Raw genomic sequence first — 21,974 nt, 5'->3', positions numbered from 1 at the left:
TCTGAATACATAATGGACTTTAATCGGCTTATCACACGCAGCAATTATGACTACCAGTTAGCACTACCAAATAAATGTGTTATGAAAAAATGGAAAAGCTTCATCAGTGCTTGATAGATTAGTTGGACACAAATTGACTCACATACTTCAGGTGAAAAAGGTGTTGGTCTGAGAAACAATGATGATAAAATTTGCAGCAGGCTGAAAATTTTCAAAAGTTGTTCTTAGCATTTTCCAAGAAAAAAGACGGACATAATCAACAGACAAAAGTTCAAAACAATACCTTTGACAAAAGATCACCAGAACCTCAGAAGCTACATGCTGCAGAAGGTGAAAAAAATATGTCTGCCTCTCTGTGCAAAGGAATGTGCACAATATTGGACCAGGCTAGCCAAACTGACTTACAGTAGATTTATTCTGTCTAACAAAGGAGAAGAGCTGAAGTTCAAGATTTAAAATTGGAGGAATTCAAAACACGTCCAAAATGACATGATAAAAATCGAAGGGAGTTCGAAATGGCCTTGACTACATCTGCCAGAATGCTAGCTGAAAAGTAAAATTTTAGAAAATGAAAGCAGCATTCCTTTTAAATAGAAAATTTTCTGTTACTATTAAAATTGTTTGTCGTAGTTGTTCAACCCTTCCTAACTTGTTATTAGCTCATAAATTAAACAGTCAAAATACTTCCACAACAGTCTTGTCATGGCGTCTTGCTTGAAAACATCGTGTCGCTTGAAATATTGTTCAGGATTGAAAGATTAAATAATGTTTTTTAGGAATAGTATGTTATCTTAAGGTTATACATCTACCATAAGCATGTAATGTAATTTTGCTATTTCTGAAGATGTGTGGTTACACTTCTTGAAGGATTCCTGTGACATCAGGCTTCTGTCATTCTTGAATATAGACGCCTTCTACAAACTAGCAATATAATGGTAAAAGAAATATTTTAATTTTAGTTCCTTTGTAAACCTTCGGCCATTTTAGATTAAAATTTTGTTAAACAACAATTCATCTTTGAAAAATTTACCCTCAAGAAAAAGAACACTATAAATAAACCAAAAAATGTTGAAATGTACAAGAGACATCTATGTACAAGATATATTTTTTCGTCAATAATTCCATCGCCAATTTCCTCATAAAAACAAGATTGCATTCTTAAAAAAAGTCAATTGGCTTCCACAAATGTAAACAATTGCAAAACTATACATACATCTGTACTTAGGGGCCTAAATGGCGTCAGGAAATTTGCTTATTATGATCCCAAAAATGGCCGTCAGTCCGCTTTTTTTCCGCAACATAAATCTGAAACAACAGGAGGCTTCAACGTGAAACTTTAAGGTAGATCGATCTCATTATCTGTAACTCTGTGTTTCCAAGTTTTGGAGTAAATGCCCTTTGTTCATGTTTACAATTTGACACTTGTTTGGGATACAACTCCTTTACTATAAGAGATATCAACCAGAAACTCTGTAGGTAGATATATCACAATAAATAGAAGTGCAGTGCAAAAGAGTCATTACTTTGTCTTGCTTTATTTTGGAATTTTTGCTTTTTGTTCAATTTTACACTTTGAACATTGTACATGACGTAGGTCTGAAAGTATAATAAATAGGAAAAAGACATTTTTTAGGAAGATAGATTAATTGGGAATATTTGTAAAATAACCATAACAATAACTATGCATTGCCATATTTTTTATAATCCCACTTTAAACTGTGTTCGGGACATTACTCTAAAAGTACAAAAAATAAAGTTAAAGTTTTCTGTGTCCAAAATCTAATTTGCATCGACGATAAATCTCGTCGGGACAGGCACTGATTACTCCTGTAAAGTTAAGTTGAAATCCCACCTGTATTTTCACCTGTGAAGGATGGACAAGCTAAATGCGGACGAACGGACAGACAGACAGACGACGAAGGCAAATACAATACGTCTTTTATGCTGGTATGGTTAAAAAACATGTAATATAATGTATTTGTGCTATTTTATACTAATTTGAAAATGATTACAGCTGGTAAGCTAACATATTCTGAAAAATTCAACATGGTGGCCATCTTGGATTTCGGCAAGCATGTTGGATATGCAAAATCTAGATCCAAGGCTTGAATATAAATAAATATGAAATGCCATAATTTTAAATTAGTCTTATTTTATACTGTTCTGTAATGACGACAACAGCTGAAAACTATTACATTCTGAAAATTTTAATATGGCGGCCATCTTGGATTTTGGCAGCCATCTTTGATTTGCACAACCTGGATCCGAGGTTTGAATATATATAAATGTGTAAAATAATAAAGTGGTGCTATTTCATACTGACCTGTAAAGAATAAAGCTAAAAAACTTTAATATTTTGAAAAAATAAAAATAAATGGCGGCCATCTTAGATTTTGGCGGCCATTTTGGATTTGCACAAGCTGGATCAGAGGCTTGAATATGTTCAAAGATAATTGTTGAGAAAAAGTGTATGTTAACTGCAGCTACAAGGAACATGTGTTCAAAACAACCGAAACTCAAGTTTCCTCCAAAACAAAATTTTGATGATTCTAATGTATATATAGTTAAATTATCAATAAAATATGTGCGCTATATTATATAATTCTTTCATGTTGTTTGAAATAAAATGTGTTATAAGCACTGAGGTTAAATATTTCACTAACATTACCTCAATATATTTTTTTTTTAATATTGGTAGAGTAATTCAAATGCCCAGATTCAAACAATAAGTAGTGTCCATAGTTGACAAGAAAAGGATATCATAATAAAAAAGAGAAGATAAAATGTCAATTTGATAGATCAGTGCCTTATCATAGATTTGTATCATGGTCGTTTAATGGAATGTTTAATGGATTTTTGGAATCTGGAACTGTCCGGAAACTTGTTCCCAACGATGTTTGGGAGGGGTGTTTTTTGTTGTTTTTTTTTTTTTTTTGTTAAATATGTTTGATAATTATAATCAGTCAATTCTTTTAAGAAGGTTTGTTTGTGGGCATGTTTATTTAAAACTTGAAAACTTTTCATTTGTTAATGGGCCTTATTTTGATCCTTGATGATATTGTGATAATGCCGTGCGTTCTTTCCAAATATGAAGACACAAAAAAAAACAATATATGTATAGTTGAACATGTATTTTAGGTTATGCAAGCCAAGTAATGCAAGTGTTAAGTATACAAGATAAGTTGACTTTAAATTGTCAACTCAAGAATCAGAAATTGTAATTAGGTGCTTAAAAAACAATGCTACTATGAAGTTTGAAAGCCAATGGTTTAATTTGTTTGTCAAGAACCACTTTGCTATACCGGGTCAATATGACCTTGCCTTTTGACCTACGTACCCAACAAACTATATAATTATATATGCTTATGACCAATGCACCTGTGAAGTTTGGGGACGAAACCCTCATTGGTTGTTAAATAATTGATCGAAAAACAATTTTTATATATAACGTCAATGTGTCCTTAACCTTTGCCCTTTGATCTCAAAATGTAATATTGGACAAGACAAATACACCTGTAAAGTTTAAAGATGAAGGGTCATGTGGATGTTGTGTTATTGGTTGAAAACTGTTTTTACGTTAAAAATAAATTTACCTTGACCCTTGACCACGGAATCAATAAAGGTCATATACTGGCAATGTGCCTGTGAAATTTGATGGTGTCGGGTTATTGGCCTGAAATCGTTTTACAAAATGTATATTTGATCCTTATCGTTTATCGCTTGGTCTAATATCAACATGGACAATAAAGTGGCCCTAGCCAATGTACCTTTGAAGGATTAGGGGAAAGGGTCAACGAGTTTGTCGAGTTATTGGTCGGAATTCGCTTTATTGATATATGGCCAATGTAATCGAACGTTTTTGAACCCTGGACATAAAAACCAACAAGGGTGACATTGCCACTACAAGATGTATTTGTGAAAAAGAATGTTATGCTAACGCACTAATTAAGCACTGAATAATAGAAACAGAAGTTGATAAGATCTGGAGTGTAAACAATGTTCTCAGATTAAAAAGGTTATATTATCATGTTTTATAATCCAATAAAGAGTTATGGGCTTCAAAAATTGAAATTCTATAAGGTTCTCATATAAGTGTGTGAAATTTCAACTTCTTCCCGTCTGTAGTTTTTACGATACCAATTTCCTTGCAAAAACTTTGCAAAGAATGCCGCTATTCTACGAAGAAAAGAAGCTTTAACATTGTTTTATCTATAAGTGCATTTGTTGTGTTAATGAGCTTTTGTATGTGAGAAAATTGATTGTATATCCCTTATCCAAATTTGTCCCAGGATCATACTCGCATGCAATCATTTTGAATTGTTTAAGCAATATTGGCGTTTTATACTAAAATATTACTCCAATTACTAAAATTTACAATTGTCATGCCATAAATAATATATTCTTTATGTCACATGTCCAGTTGTACATTTACATTTCGGTTGACTTCATTGATTTGTTTAAAAAAAGTGAATCCAAGCCTTCAATGAAATGAAATACATTTTCCAGCATTCATTATTTTGAATTTTTGAAGCTCCAATAAACCCATTTAATGTTTCATTTAATTTCTTAATGCATTTTGACTAGTTATTTTTTTAATTTGTTAGAATAAAATCGTCATAACAAAACACTTTTTAAACACTATTACAAAAACAAGTTTGGCATATATGTTTAATTGTTTTTATCGAGAAAAAAATCCCATAAACAAGGTATAATTACCGTAAATGGTAGGATTTGAAATTGGAGAAATTCAAAACACGTCCAAAACACGTTTCAGGATAATAGGGAGATATTTGAGGTTATCAGAAACGGAATTATGTGCAAACTCATTCCGGTTGTTACATTACTCATACAACTAGCAATATTTGTAACAATCTTCACATTACTTGCATTTCAGTTATGCGTTTATTAATTTAGCTTTGCGTTTCGGTTCATAAACAGCGTCATGTGAACCAAGCGTTAACTGTTGTAAGCGCTACCCATTTTTCATTGCGACTGTTTTGCTTTCACCTTTGTATAGTATAAGCGTTCAATTGCAAGGCTCTGTATAGTTTATTATCTCTAGATATTGTTAGGAGAATACAACAAAATGCGGACGGATAAACTTCATATATATATTTACATTGTATCTACCATTTTAGTATTATCAATGCTATATAGAATTATGAAGGTGAACACAGAGAACACGCTTTTTGTCGAAAAAAAGGTAGGTTATAAAACGTACTATTAACACACTATTATATTATCGTTTTGATAAAAAAATATAAATTATTTTTAAATAAACGAGGCGAATTCATAAGTTCAAGTTTTTGGTTTTAACAACTATTTTCATTACTAACTGGATCATTATATCTTTTTAAATAAAGTGAGTATTAAAAATTAATACGTCCTTTTTCAACCATGTGTCTACTTTTCTGAATTATTTGTAGCATTTTATCAGTAGTTATTATTTTGACATGTTCAAAGATTTCCTCCCCATGGAGCATAGATTCACGAGACTTTTTCACTTATACAAACTGCTCATACTATTTCAGTGAAAAAGTTTTGTACCAATTTTGTATTGTTTGGCGGGACAATCTTTTGCAAGTAACACCAAAAATAGTGTGTTCGTTTTGTTTTCCTTTTTTTAATCTTATGTACATAGAAGGAGAGTTAATGATATTAATATTTATGACAACGAATTCGCTGACATTAAAAGAAATAAACATAATATTAGGTGCAAGGCAAATGCGTATTTACTGTAAGTTGGTAAGGTTCATTTTCACATATATTTATTAATTACTGATGCTATGGGATTAAGGCAGGGCTGTTATTTAATTGATTGATAAAAAACGGTTCCATGGACAAAAATATAGCAATCACAGACACCTCAGCAATAAAACAATGTAGAATATTATGTATTTCTTTATAAAATTTAAGTTTGTTTATTATTCATTTAGGTAAGGACACGTTTGAATTGCCCTATAGTGTAATTAGTACAATGTATCTACTTTACACATTTTAAAATAACAACACATTTTTTCTAGCATTTCCGTAAATACCAAATAAAGAAATGAGTGAGTAATTTAAATATTAAAAACTGTCATCATTTTTATGTAATATTCTATTCATAGGATGAGTATTATAAAGAGACCGCCCATAACACCATTTTGGAAGAAAATCTGTACTTAGAATATGAACGGTATGTAAATCAACCGTTTTGTTCATAGAACATGGCATTGAACGTACACATATTATATGAAAAACTATCTTATACCAATTATTTATTAGAAATTAGAATATTTAAAATATGAAATTAATAACCGTACCTATTCCAAACTTTTGGTGAATTTGTTATTTTCCCGTATATTAAGAGATAATTATAAACTTATTTCAAACGATATTCACAGTGCAGTGTCCTATTCAATATGAAGTCAGCTTTTTACTATTTGTTAACTAACAACCTTTAGGTATGTGACTACGCTGCAAACGAATTGTAACAACATTTCAAGATGTGGACCTAAAGGTGATACAGGCTATGATATTTGTGTTGATCCCTTATATAAACCAAAACGACCCTGTCTCGTTTATTCTTTTGGGTAGGTAGATATATATATTTTCTGTAGAATATTTTCTGTTTAGCATATATATATATATGCTAAACAGAAAATATTCTACAGAAAATAGCATAATGACATTTTGTTCAAAAATATTTTATTATGTCTACCAACACTATCTACACCATATATATGAGATGGTTTTAAATCACGAATACATTCTATGTTAAAACATTTTTTAGGCTATTGCGTTTTACTTTATCGAGAATAAATACATATAGACCATCATTTCTTTCTGTTCTATAAACCATCATGATAACAAATAGCAATCAATACCTAAAATGATTCATGCTGTAATATTAAATTCACCATTTTATAATTTCTTTCATAGATCACATTATCATTTTGAATTTGAAGATGGCGTTCACAAGATGTTCAACTGTCAAATTCACACATTTGATCCAAGGTACGCTGATAGAGACAACAAAACTGATTTTGATTTCAAATTATAGAAACTTATTGAGTAGAATGAGAATAAAATGATTCATGGATATGATTTTCATTTGGAAAAAAATGTCGTCCTGATTTTTGCCCAGCTTACTCAAGTGTTACTTTGGGCGCACAGTACAATTCAATGCATTACGTGGAAGTTCTATCGTTAAACAAAAGTAACAAATGCGTTACTATTTACAAATAGAAACAAAGGCATTCATCCTTGCAATGAACTTACAAATAAAAGTTTGAATCCGTTAAAAATGTTTTTATTTAAGGTAATTATTAAGCTATGCATCTGAAGATATCATAACGGTTTACGTCAAACTCGCGACAAGCATGAATAAGAATTGTCAAATTATTGTTTTCAGTATCCCTTTAGCTGGACATTCCATTCCAAAACATGTCGAATTCCATCTTATTGGATTATCTAACTTTGACCATCACACCATATTTGGATGGGAAATGAAAACACTTGCTTCCATAAGGAGATATCTTAACCATTCATTTGTAAGTTGATTTTTTTTCCTTTTGTGTATTTGTTAATTTGACCCTAACATCACGTCCAGCGTTTATCATTTTACATTTTATAATATACTGATAATATACTAATTCAATAATCAAGAATCGACGTACAATCATTATCGTACCAAAAATAAATAAATAAATAAACAATTGCCCAGAAAGGGACATGACCACATTTCTAAAACATAAGAATTATTATTTATTACGATTTACTAGCTGTGTTATATTTGATTTGTCAAAATTGAATAATTCATAATTTTCTCTATTTAACATCAAAACTGATAATAATTATTTATTATTTAAATAAATATATAAAAGTATATTTCTTTTTCAAATACAGTTTTGTTTCGACAAAAGGAATAATTAATGAATGATTCCATTTTGTAGAAGTCTACAAAGAAATATATCATAAACTTTAGGCAGACCTAGAGTATATTTAAATCAGCATAAGGCAGACAATGAAACTTAGACAGACATTTTTAGGTCTTTGGACCTCAACTACTTTTTTAATGTAATTTATTAACGGAAGTTTACGACAGATTATTTCGTTACATTTGTCTGATAAAATTATCATTTGATTTAAATGATTTAATGAAATACAATATTTTGCTTGTTAAAATCACCTCCATATACCCATATATATTGTCAACACTTTTGGCAGGCATTTTGTAATTCTTATATTTACGAAAAATATTGAGTATGTTTTGTATCTTTTTTATTGTTAATCTATCACTCTAGATTTATATTATGTTGGTAATTGTCGAAAATATAATATATTAAAACAATCGATGTTTTTTCCATATCCATCTATGTCACAAGTTTACGGTTTAAAATATATGTCTGCCTAAGACTGGTCCTAGTTAAAAGTTATCTATCCGACTTATTGCCATTACTTGTGTTGTTATAAGTTAATATTCACAATTGCTATATGTGTTTTTGTACTATTTTGTATAAAAAGTAAAAAAGTAGAGCAACTCTCATGCCTTGTGAAACTCAACTGACACAATATCGTGCAGAAACGTAGCTTTCGTCTTCTTTACTTATTGCAATGTTTAAACTCTCTATATCTTAGGCTATATACGTGAAAACTTGAACAAAATAACTGCATATATCGGAAGGGGTGTGTGCAACGGGGTAAGAGGGGAGGGGTTTGGGGATTGAATTGGTAACATGCCTGAATTCCAAGAAAAAAAATGGGTTTAAAGCTGTATTCATATAGTGTGTAATAATTCAAGTATTACTTACATTAAAGTAAAGAGGCACTGATAGTGTGTCTAGACATTTTGAGTGACTGTTAAGAAATATTCTATCCCGTATGCGTAATTTATTGACTAATTCTTACTTCAAATTTAAACGCATTTTATCCACGATATCTCTAATTACGATGATATAATAACAAAATTTTTTATTAAAGTTATTTTAATATAAAATTTATCCGAAAGATATGCATTGAACACAACATCTTCCGAATCATGCCGCTTGCCAGTCACGTTTATTGTTTCAAGATATTACTAGTAGCAACTTTTTTAAGTTGTATATGGTAATATTACAGAAGTGACTTACTAGTATTTACTGTCATTTTTTATGTATTTGTAGATGACAATTTACCTTCTATCGTTTAATCAGTAAACTACATGCTAATCATTAACTCTGATTGACACGTATACACGCGAGCTAGGTTACAACGTGTTTGCGAGAAATTGTTCACATTGTTCTCTTTGGTTTCATTAATTTAGATGTGTTTCAAGTAATATAAATTACTTTGAAGTGTTGTTTTTTTTTTTTGTTGTTTTTTTTAAATCGGAAAATAAAACTTCCTTAAAAATTGAATAAAAAATAAACTAAAAAGTGTCTATATCAACATGTAAAAATTGATGAATGAAATGTACTACATAATATAAGGACTAATGTCATATCCTGTTTTACTATTGTTAAGGTTCCTAAGGAATCCTTTAACATGCTTCTGTGAGTGACCTCTTATGCAAGCTTATGCCTTTCTTATTGTGTATGAACTGCTGTTTGTTCTTGCCTAAGTGGCAAGTTGGAGTTAAAAAAGTTGAACTTGTATGTTGCCTTTTATGTGAATGATGTGCGCTGTATGAAATTTCAGTGTAATAAAAAATAAAAGAAAAAATAAATCACAAACAAGATACAGTACAAAAAACAGGACTCTTGTTGTTGAAAAGGCGATCACTTTTTGGAAAGAAGATTTACAAACAATGTATTGTCCAACTCCCGATTATCACTAGTAAATATATGATTATTAAAATTAAGTTCAAATAGGAACACTTATATAGATACATTTATTTTGTATATGGCAGCTCTCTCTCATAGGAAAATATGTACAACAGATGTGATAATGGAAACAATCAAACCTTAACTGCAAACAGTTATTTAATCGCACCAAAAAAAACCCAGCGTACACTTAAATATTTTGATCTGTAAGCGTCTATGTATATCGAAGCAAAAAGGTACTTGCTATGCAACTCAGTTATGATAATCCTTGTAGAATAAAGAAGGAAACGAAATTATCTATATTAATATAAGCTTGTTTTAAGCGATGTTATTCACCGACGCAAAACCAGTTGCCGTCAGTTTACCTTCAATATATATTTTTTTCAAATTATAGATTTAAGCTTCTGCAGTTTTGATGAAATGTTTGTCGGTCATATCTTCACATCTTCGATACAAAATATGCAATTGTTATCGAAGATTTATAAAATAATCAATAAAATACGCTCAGTCTGACGTTTGTTTAGACTAATTAATAATCTATTATTCCGTATCGCATGATTTCACCTCGCTTATAGAAATATCACACCGCTATACGTTGACCAGCTGGTAAATTGCAAATTGTAACTCGCATTTAGATTATTCTACCTTTCGTAAACTCTAAGAACATCTTTTTTCTTGTTCTTTTTATAATACATTTTTTTGCTCATCTGAAGGCTTGCAGCTTTAAAACAGACTAAAATCTAAAAGATGTATCCACTTTTTTAATGAACATCATGAATGCATTGTATTTATTATATTTCTAAAAAAAATTTATTATATATGTGGCTTTTTGATTCCCGCAAAAATAATATAAAACTGAAAACAATCGAGATGGAATCAAAGTCGTTTTGACTTGTAAAATCACTAATACTTTGATTATTATTAGAAACAGAACAGGTATTTGCTTGAAATTTAAAATTCATATGGATTCTTGCAAGCAAGAACAGGAGGCAAAGTTCTACAACTCTTCCATGACATTTAGTCAGAGTTATGGCCATTTTTTATTTTTAAAAAATGGTTTAAAGTCTACTGTTTTTACTTTATATTATTATATACCACATTGCTATTGCACTGTTTTCATAAATAATATATGTTCAAGAGTGCTTTACATAAATCTGATAAAACATAATCATTTATATGACATAAGGTACAATATTAATTTAATAAACCTATTTAACAATAATGATAAACTAAAACCAGTAAAGGATAGTAAGGAATACAGACACATTTAGTTTAAAATCAAGGCTCATTTTAACAACAAATAAATCCTATAAAAGATTTGAACAAAATAAGATTGTTAAAAGGAACAAACAAAAGTAAAAAATAAAGAAATAAATTAAAAAGTAAAACCCTTAGACACAAAATCGAAGACATAATTAACACGGGTTATGTAGCCAAAGTTGTACATGTATGTTGTTTTATGAAACTAACGTCATAGGACTCTTTATTTTACTGTGTTTTGAGAGCTCTCTCAAAACTTATGTCACTGAGTTATTCTAGGACCTCAGATTCATTGCTGGAGTGTAGACGTCATCGTATTTTCTATATAAGCTTGTGACTGGGATTTTTACGTACCAGTCAAAATGTTATATTCGACCCGATAATCTACCGGAAGCCAATGAAGTTCAATTAAGAAATTTGTGTGTTTCTGATCACAATTTTGCTGTTGTATTTTGAACATGCTGTAACTTGGTAATTGACTGCTTAAAGGTTCCATATAACAATGCATTACAGTAGTTTAACCTAGAGGTAAAAGTGAATTTACTTGAGAGTGTGTTGCTTTAGCAGTAAGATAGGGTCTGGTATGACCAATTTGTCTTAATTGTGCATAACAGTTCCTACAGACATTATTCACATGTTGTTCAATCTTCATGGTTGAGTCAAGAAATGCACCAAGATTGCATACACTAGATGATTGACTGATTTTCGAACAGTCGGCAGTCACTGTAACATCTGAAACAGGTTGTGCGTTATGTTCAGATGAGAAGCTGATCAACTCTGTTTTGTCGCCGTTTAGCTTCAGCATGTTGACATTCATCCAACTTACACTATCATCAAGACGTTTTTCAATACGGTTTATATTATCGTTAATACTAGTCACTGGTATGAAGGGAAATAGAGTTGAGAGTCATCTGTGAAGAAATAGTTGTTTAGTTTATGTTTACGGCAGATTTTTCTAACAGGTTTTGTATACATCACACAGCTCTTGGGTCCCAGGACAGACACTTGAGGTACACTGTACTCCATGTGGACTGGCTGTTAGAGTTTGTTGTTTATGCATACAGTCTGATATCGGTCGGTCATGTATGACGTCATCCACGCGAGTGGCTTGTCTGTAATTCCAAGGTGTCGTTCAACGCGGCGAAGGAGCGTTTCGTGATCAATTGTATTAAAGGCAGCAGACAAATCAAGCATCACGAGAATATTCACACTGTTATTATCCAAAGACTGTAGGATGTACTTTTAACAATGCAGACTCGGGCGAATAGAACTTGCGATAAGCAGATTGGTCGACCTCGTGTAGATTGTTTGTCTTCAGATAACTCTCAATTCGTGTGTCAACGACCTTTTCCAAAATATTAGACAGGAATGGAAAGTAAGACACAGGCCTAAAGTTTTTTTCAGTTCGTGAGGGTCTAGATTTTTTTTTTTCAAGTGGTCTTATTCGTGAGTGTTTGAACATTTTTGGTACATAAGCGGCGTCCAATGACACGTTTATGAAACAGGTTATCACTGATGTTAGTTCATCTAGGCATTCTTTTAAAGCCATGTTTAAATGGGATCTAACTCACATAATTTAGTTGCTGACTTTTTAATCAATGCTTTCCCTTCTTGTTCTGTGGTGGAGCAAACTCAGTATATTTGCCACCTGTATATTCAGATTCCATATATACATTATCAGGTACCGATCGCGTTTGAAAACGTATGTTATTTCTTATTGTTCCAATCTTTCTAATAAAGAAGTCACTGAATTTCTTGGCAAGGCGCTCTGAAGATGAATCAGATGGTAGAAATACTTCATTTGTTTCTCTTAGTAGACCTTTGGTAATCTTAGATAGACTTTTATGATCATTTCTTGTGTGTATTTATGATCAGTTTGTTGCAGCCGGAAAAAATAATCTTATTGTTGGAAATGTTTTCGATTTGTGAAGAAAATATTTCTTTATGTACAATGAAATGGGAATGAGATTGAATAAGTCTCAGTTGAGATCAAATGTTTAACAATTGTTTGAAAATACTTTTACTTAAAAGGCCCAAAACGTTTTTATGGTTATTTCAATTTAAATATGTATTCCACGTAAATTTAAAATACAGATTTAAATTGAAATATCTATATTTTTTAAGTCTTTTAAGCCTTCAAAATCATTGATGCCAGCACTGTTAAGTGTTGAGAATTGAGTACCGCTCAAGGCGGTGCTAGGCGGTGTGAGGGATGTTGCACTTATTCATTATCCCTCATGTCAATACTCAATCAAACCTAACCTGGAATTGTCATGTTATTTTGTTGTGATTAATGCTTCCAAGGGATCAAATTGTTTTCAGATGTTTATTTTTCACAACAGCAGGTGTCAAGTGCCGTGTGGCAATTGTAAAAAAGTTTCCAATATTTAAAATCAGTGTTATATTTCCGGTCCCTCGGGATCATTGACCCCAGGACTTTTAGGTGGTAATAATAAAGTACCGCTTAAGTCGGTGCTAGGGAGCGTGAGGGATGTTGCATAAATATTTTCTAGTCCTAAATCTAAAACGTTTGCTTGCCTATACAACAACTTAAGACGTGCATTAACCTTTGTAAGAATACTATTAACCCTAGATTCACCTGACAAAGAATCATCAATATTTAAACCTAGATATTTGACAGATTTTGTGGATTGAATAGTATGTCCATACCAAACAATTTTAAACTCTTTACTTTGTTTTACGTTTGTAACCAAAATAAGGCATTCAGTCTTTCCTAGATGAAGTGACAATTTGTTATCTACAAGCCAAGATGAACAAGACTGTTTGTCCAAGTTTTTGAGAAATAATACTTAGATTTTTGTGAGCAAAAAGAATTGCACTGTCATCGGCATACAGAATAAGTTTACATTATTGATCTATACTAATTCTCATGTCATTTAAATAGCACAAAAATAAAAGAGGACCAAGAATGCTGCCCTGGGGGACCCCACATGTAGCAGGCATATAATCTGATAAAATATTATCAACACTCACAGTTTGTTTTCTACCATTAAGATAAGACATAAACCAGTCAGTATTAGAGATACCCATCAATTTCAGTTTTCCACATAAATTATCATGGTCAACAGTATCAAATGCTTTTTGTAAATCTAATATTATCATGCCTGTATATAAACCTTTGGATTTTTTGTTTCTGATATTATCCATAAGATGGATAAGACAAGTGTCAGTGGAATAGGAATTTCTAAAACCTGACTGTAGTTCATACAATAAACCATTATCAACTAAAAACTTTTCAAGTTGAGAATACACTGTTTTTTTTCTAAAAAAAATGATACAATGCTTAAAATGGTTACAGGTCTATAATAACCTACTTCAAGAATTTTGTTCTTTTTATATAAAGGTTTTACCCTAGCTACTTTCATGTCATCAGGGACATAATTTTCTGAAATTGACAAATTAATGATAAAATTAATTGGTATTTTCAAAAAGGAAGCTGCATCTTTTAAAAATCTAGCAGGAATTTCATCTAAACCAGTACTCTTTGATGAGTTTAAATTCTTAAGCTCTTTATATACAAATGTCTCAGACACATGGTTTAAATACATTTTATTATACTTAGTATTTCTATCATTATAAAAATCTAACAAAGCTTGTGAGTCAATGTCAAACTTTTTGCTAGCACAAGGTAACTTATCCACAAGCTTAGAAGCAAAATTGAAATGATTTTAAATTTTTAAAGGATTATGACAATTTTCACTATCAATTTTTAAAACAATATTTTCATTCCCTGTATTTTTTTATTTATACCCCAATTGTTTTAAATGTTTCCATAGGCATTTTGGATTATTTCTATTTGCAGCAATTTGATCAGTAAAATAAGAAGACATAGCATGTTTTACTTCTCTTTGAACAACATTTCTAAATTTACAATAACAAGAAAAACCTTCATGGCAACAATATTTTCTAAACTTGTTTAAATAATGATCTCTTGTTTTGATATGGTCTAAAATCTCTGATGACATCCAAGGTTCAGTTCTCTGTTTTAATCTAATTTCTTTAACAGGAGCAGTGGCATGAGGAATGTTGCACTTATTATTCATTATTCCTCATGTACAGACTGAATCAAACCGAGTTTGACATTTTTATGTGATTTTGTTGTGATTAATGCTTCTGAATGATCACTTTGTTTTCAGATGTTTATCCAATCTCATTCCCATTTCATTGCACATAGTGAACGATTTTCAAGATGAATAAGAAACATTCTCGCCAATAAGGTAATTTTCTCGTCTGCAAAAATATGATCTTAGACAGACAATATAATTTGCAAATCAAGTAATATTATCATAAACGGTATATTTTCCTTAAGGAAACAAACTAAAAATCAAACATCGAATTAAAGTGAAATATGTGCTAGACATGCTTTGATAATGTAAGTTTTTATATGAGTTATAATGTTCTTTTAAAGGTACAAAATGACCTGCTAGAAGGGACAATACTTAAATACTCTACTGCTATTAATTTTAACTTCATATGGAAATACCATCTAATGGTTTAGTTTCATGTTAGAATTATGGTACACTGAAGTAAATATAGTGTGGTGAGATATTATATATAACAGGCACAAAAATACAGAGCAATGGTCAATGCCATTTTCTTTTATCAAAAAAGCAGCTTAATTGCTCTTTATAATTTACCATCATGAAACAAATATTCACTAGAGATGAACAGATTGAAAAATAAAAATTTATACTGATACTCTATTACACCATAAAAATTTATTCCACTTTAACTGTCTATAGATAGAAACAATAAAAATAAATCGAGTATTTTTAATAAGAGTGGAACATGACCATAAACTATTTGTAGCAACTTCTGTCATTTAATCTACTGTTATTCAAATTAAAGAGTAGATGTTTCAGTTGTTAAAACAGGTTTGAATACGACAATATAGCCTTTGATTGTGCTCTCTTATGAAACAAAAACAGTCAATTCTTACTTATTTTTTTAAAAAGTACAACCATTTAGAAATAACATTAATAATTGTGAAACTCTGAAAGCTGAGCTTGCCTGAAACCAATCATGTATATGTTATGGATTTAATGTAATTTATTAGTAAATACATATACTTAGTGTTTTAGAGATAAGCTTGCTTTTAAATTTTCAAATGATATCACTGATAGACCAGATAGAAAAAAGTTTAAAGTAGAAAAAAGGTTGTTTAAATTTGTCTTCTGTGTTGCTTGTTAGAATCAAATTTAAATTTCACGCAATTACTTTTTCTGTTTCAAATAGCAATCAAACAACTCTGATTCCGCCATGATTGTTTTAAGTTTTATATTATTTTTGCAGGAATCAAAAACCGAAACATATAATAAAAAAAATCTTAAAATATAATATATACAATGCATTCATAATGTTCATTAAAAAAAATGGAGACATCTTTTTAGATTTGTGTCTGTTTTCAAGCTGTAAGTGTTCAAAATTGTATCATAAAAACAACCATGTGATAAAAATTATAAAATATTCTTAGAGTTTACGAAAAGTAGAATAATCTCAATGCAAGTAATAATTTGCATATTACTGTATATGTAATAAATAATTTTTTTCGCAATATTTATCACAGTATTTATACTGTGTGTCTACGTTTTTTTCACATTGTTATCTAGAAATTTACGTGGGTTGCAAATTGTAAATAACTTTCTATGTTCACTTGGCAACTTACTTAAAAAAATCATGAAAATCAGAATTAATCTTGTGGCATGCAGCTTTTATATTTCTTGTCCTAAACATTTGTCAATATAAATTATTGATATGTAACAATTAAATGTCAACTTTTTGAAATAATAAAACTAAGGCAGCTCAACATGACAGCAAATGAATAATCATAATGTTCCTTTAAATGCGTAAGAAAACATAACTTTGTTGAATACAAAATCAAGTTAAAAATTTGACTTATTATTTTGCTTGTGACGCTTATTTCTTCTGTATTTTAAATACTTGAGGGAAAACTGAAAATGTATATAAAATATATTTTACTTGGAAAATAATCTTAATGTTTAAAAATTCAATTAAAGTATTTTGAAATATTTTGAAACTAAGAATATGGAGGAAGGGTTGTAAGTTAAAGCCGTGTTAAATATACGCACCTTTCCGATTTTAAAACGAAATCACTTCATAGTAATTCCTATTTAATTGAAAACAATCTAATTGATGAGACCAAACAAAAAATGTGAACTATTTCTCTCTCGCACGTTGTTGCCTATCTAGCACCAATCAGATGATTAACATGCAACGTAGGTTACATAACAAATTGGCCTGTAAATGTTCTAGAATAATATATTACTGCTTCACAGGATAAGCTTTCAAAATTGTTGCTTGTCTGATATCCCTCTATTGTATAGTTTGTGCTTTTTTATAATTTTTATACAGCTATGAAGTTTATATATAATGTCCCAGTTTAAGATGCAGACTATTATTTGAAGTAGTGGCTGCTGTGCATATCGCTTTTCGTTTTAGCTCAACTGTCACAAAAGCGACTTGGTGAGCATTTGTGATCGCTTTTCGTCCGGCGTCCGTCGGACCTTCCGTCCATTGTCGGTCCGTCCATAAACTTTGTTCTGTAAACGACATCCTCGCATAAACCCCTAAGCCAATTTGATCCAAACTTCACAGGAAAGTTCCTTTGGTAGTCAATTTTACAAATTACTCTAAGAATTTTGTTCCATGCTGAATTCTGGTTGCCATGGCACCGAAAGAAAATAACTTAAATTATTCTTATAAAATCGAAAGAGCTAGAGCTTAAATATTTGGGATGAAACATCATCCAGTCAGTGTCTACAAAGTTTATTCAAATAAAATCCCTGGGGTCCAAAGTGGCCCCGTCCTACGCAGTCATTGATTTTTCTTATATACTATATAGTATAAACTAAAAAAACGTGTTTAAAAACACAAATGCATAAAACATGTTGTAGAACGTGTCTACCAAGTTTGTTCAGATAAAAGCCCTATAGTAAAAATTGGCCCCGCCCCAGGGGATCATTGATTTTCTTAATATGTATATAGGGAAACAATTTTTTTTTAAACGACAAATAAGCTAGCGCTAATACATTTAGCATTAAACCACTTCTTGTGTGTGTCTACCATGTTTGTTCAAATAAAAGCCGTAGGGTCAAAGTGGGTCCCGTCCCGGGGATCATTGATTTTCCTTATTTGTATAAATCAAAATTTTAAAAAATCTTCTTCTAAATAGCCCAAATAGCCAAAGCTTAGATATTTATCATGAAACATCTTCTAGTAAGTGACTTCCAAGTTTATTAAAATAAAAGCACTGGGCTCAAAATTAAGTCAACTTTAAAAATTAAGTAAACATGGATAAAGGGTCAAAATTGCTTTCCTGTTTAGTACACAAAGTCATGTAGATGTTGAAATCACATTTCAGCGTTTATTATAAATAATATGAATGAGAACATATATTTTAAAAGTATTAGTGCTTGACAACATGTTTTAATTGCTTTATTTGACGTTTAAGACAATTTTGAAGAAACGGGTATGGACTTTAGAGAGGAAACACAAATATACTTAATTACAGAGCTAACACATCACCTACTACACGTTATATATTTAGAGACATCGTGGACAAACAGCGTTTAAATTTGAAATACGAATAGATCAAAATATAATGCTTTAGTGATAGAAAATTTCTTAACAGTCACTTAAAATGTGCTGACACAATATCAATGCCATCATACTTTAATACTTAAAATAATACTCACAACAGGAATACAGTATTTAACCCATTTTTTCTGGGAATCCCGGCATACCTTCTTATACCTACCCCCCTATCACCCCGTTGCACACAACCCGCCCGACATTTGCACTTTATTGTTCAAGTTTTGAGGTATATAGCCTTAAATAAGCTGTAGGATTTTTAAAAATTGCGTAGGATTTTTAAAAATTGCGTGTAGTAAAGAAGAGGTTGGTTTTTCCAAGGGAAAGGTCTACATGAAGCTACGTGTCTGCACAAAATTGTGCCAACTGAGTTTCATAGGGTATGAATTAGAGATAAGAAGAATCCCTAAAGAAAGCCCAACATAGCACATTTGAAAATGTTGCAGGCTCGGTTTGATTGAGCCTGTTCATGGAAGGTACTGTCAATTACAAACTACAGTCCACGCCCCCTAGCACCGGTTTAAGCTGAATTCAACATGAAAGTTCCTGTACTTCTTTACTTTCAACACAAAACAGTACAACAATACGTGTAGCAATTGTAAATATTAACTTATAACAACAAAAGTAATAATGGTCGGTCGGATACGAAATATTTTAACTAGAACCAGCCTAAGGCAGACAAATATGTTAAAACATGAAATTGTGACATAGATGAACATGAAAAAAAATCGAAATTTGATTATGTTATATTTTCGACAATTACCAACATAATGCAAATCTTTGATAATAAATAAACATAAAAATAGTTTCAAATACAAAACATACTTTTTACTTTTCGTAAATTTAAGAATTACAAAATGTCTGCCTATGTCGGGTTTTTGTTAGTCTAGCAGATTGAGGGGTTTACATAAAACCAATGCTTGAATTGGTTCACATATAGTTCTGCTTTATTTACCAGTGGGTCCACTCAAAGACATATACAAATATTTATACACAGTATACCACTGTACAATACCATATAATACTGTCTGGATCTTGTTTGACAAAACATATATTGAGATGATTTTAACAAACAAACAATTATATCTATAAAAATAAAACAACATTACATTCGTTATCAAACAATTGTACCAAATAATCTGTCGAAAAACACAAATTCACAACAGGACAATATATAAATTTATATATAAATAGATGATTTAATCATGTAAAAATTCGTCTATCCCTTACAGCATATATATTTGTGGGGATAAATACTATATCTCTTAATCTTACATAAATCATTGTCTTCAGAATCATGCATCTGGGGTAAAAAATATCGCACCTTGGAGGTCAAATGCTCTCATATTAGCAATAAAGATCAGACATGTTTTTCGGTCTTGTAAATTATCAATAATAAAGCGATCATTTTCATTACTCTATCAACTTTATATTTAAGGGTGCATTATGCCACATGTGTGAGGTTCCAGTGTTTTTAATGCTTTTATTATCAGAAGTATAGAAACATATAGAATACTTCATCTTCAAAGCGTCGTGGCAACGTCTTAGGTGTTTGTATTTCATAAACAGTAAATGAGATTTTCATTTACGTTCAGGGATATATAACAATATCTCATTTTGTAAAAATAAAGTATCACTCAACAACGTCAATGAAGTTGCACCAAGGTATGTAATATTAAAAATGTGCATCTAACTATCAATTGTTGGGAAGTCATTTTTGTAGAAACCAGCATTGACAATATGACAAAATTTTTAGGACAAGTTTTGAAAAAAGGCGACAATTGAAATGCAAGAAATTGTTAACAGAAAAAAAGTTTTAAATTATATCTCTGCAGATAAACGTAGTGGAAATACGGTTGTTTAAGCCCTTATTAGTATATTACAATATTTTTTGTTTTTGCTACAAATGTCAGCTTTGTTCTTTATTATTTTTTCTTGGTTATAAATTAAACGTTTGGTATTATAATTGTTTTATTACTTTGCAGACAACATTGGATATTCTTAAACTGGATATTGAAGGAGATGAATGGAAAGCAATTCCGCAAATATTATCGACTATTTCAAATAAATATATCAAGCAAATAGTTCTTGAAGTTCATTTCGGCAGACATACTAATAAGCTTAAGGACGATGGCTATAGGCGCTTCAACTTGAATAATTGGGGTGATACTGATTCATTTACGCAAATTAATGTTCTAAAACAGTTAAAACACCATGGATTTAATATATTCAAATGGGCAATCAATCCAAGATCAAAACTTCGACTTCAACATTCAAGTAAAGGCAGTGTTTTTACAATGCATATTATATCATTGAAAAATATCAATGTACTAAATTGAAACAAATAACAAAATCAAACATTTTTTACGTATATAAACTTTTAGAATGCTGTGCTTCACATGTGTTTATGTCTTTTTTTTTCGTTATTTACTTTTTTTGATTGTCTAACAAAAGAAATATTAAAACTAATACATAAACTAAAAAGCAAGGTCTTCATACTTCTGTGTGGAACATTTTTTATCATTTTTTTTAATTGCAACATCATCATTGATATTGATATTTATAATTGTATGTATAATGGTTAAATAATATATCACTTTATTTGAGTCTAATAATTTACAAGGTTAAAAGAAAAACAAAACAAAATATATTTACTCTTTAAAGATATATTGGACGTGGGGGTCGATACTTGTGATAGTTAAAAAAATACATATACATAATTTCTCGAATTTTCTTATTTATTTGACTTGTTCAACCACGTTTTATCTGAAAACATGAACAGGTCTAACACCACTGAAACAATACTTCTTTTAACAAAGGCTTCTTCGATTGTGCAGAACATACCCGATTTTTTGATCGGTCTCACCGATCAATAACGAATGTGAAAAAAAGTTTAAACGATCAATTATCATTTTTTCTGGCAATTATATAACGATGAGTACCAAACATACGCTCGTATGTACTCCAATGATCGATCAACATGAGTTATTCTCAAGACTCTATTCTCTCTCACTAGACTTATACTTAACTATCCAGAAACAATTGCATAATTGAAACTCCATGTAAATAAAAGATACAAATGTACATGTTAATATGCATTTCCTATAAGACTAAATCAATCTAATAAATAGTTTTGTTTTTAAACATGACCTTTTCAATTTCCATTCATCTAGTTCATTAAATTCAGGACTTGCAATTTACATTAGTCACCATAATTACACAAAATAAAGTAACCTTTGACTTTATACCTATACATATACCTATACATAGTGATTCCTAAGTTTTAGTCTAATATAT

At 30.5% G+C, this 21,974-nt stretch overlaps 1 protein-coding gene across 1 annotated transcript; it reads left to right on the top strand.

Annotated features, from left to right (window-relative positions):
- Nucleotides 1-4,948: 4,948 nt before the first annotated feature.
- On the top strand, nucleotides 4,949-21,402 carry LOC132721798 (probable methyltransferase-like protein 24). The gene is made up of 6 exons (XM_060706175.1): nucleotides 4,949-5,203; nucleotides 6,111-6,178; nucleotides 6,447-6,575; nucleotides 6,925-6,999; nucleotides 7,397-7,535; nucleotides 20,663-21,402. The coding sequence occupies exons 1-6, from the start codon at nucleotides 5,087-5,089 to the stop codon at nucleotides 21,014-21,016; spliced, it is 882 nt and encodes a 293-aa protein (XP_060562158.1). The 5' UTR covers nucleotides 4,949-5,086; the 3' UTR covers nucleotides 21,017-21,402.
- The last annotated feature ends 572 nt before the right edge of the window (nucleotides 21,403-21,974 follow it).

Source organism: Ruditapes philippinarum, unplaced genomic scaffold (genome assembly GCF_026571515.1).
Source record: "Ruditapes philippinarum isolate M1 unplaced genomic scaffold, ASM2657151v2 ctg5807_1_1_1_1, whole genome shotgun sequence".
Taxonomy (NCBI): Eukaryota; Metazoa; Mollusca; class Bivalvia; order Venerida; family Veneridae; genus Ruditapes; species Ruditapes philippinarum.
The sequence above is the reverse complement of the archived record's forward strand: the minus strand, read 5'-3'. Positions and strand labels throughout refer to the sequence as shown.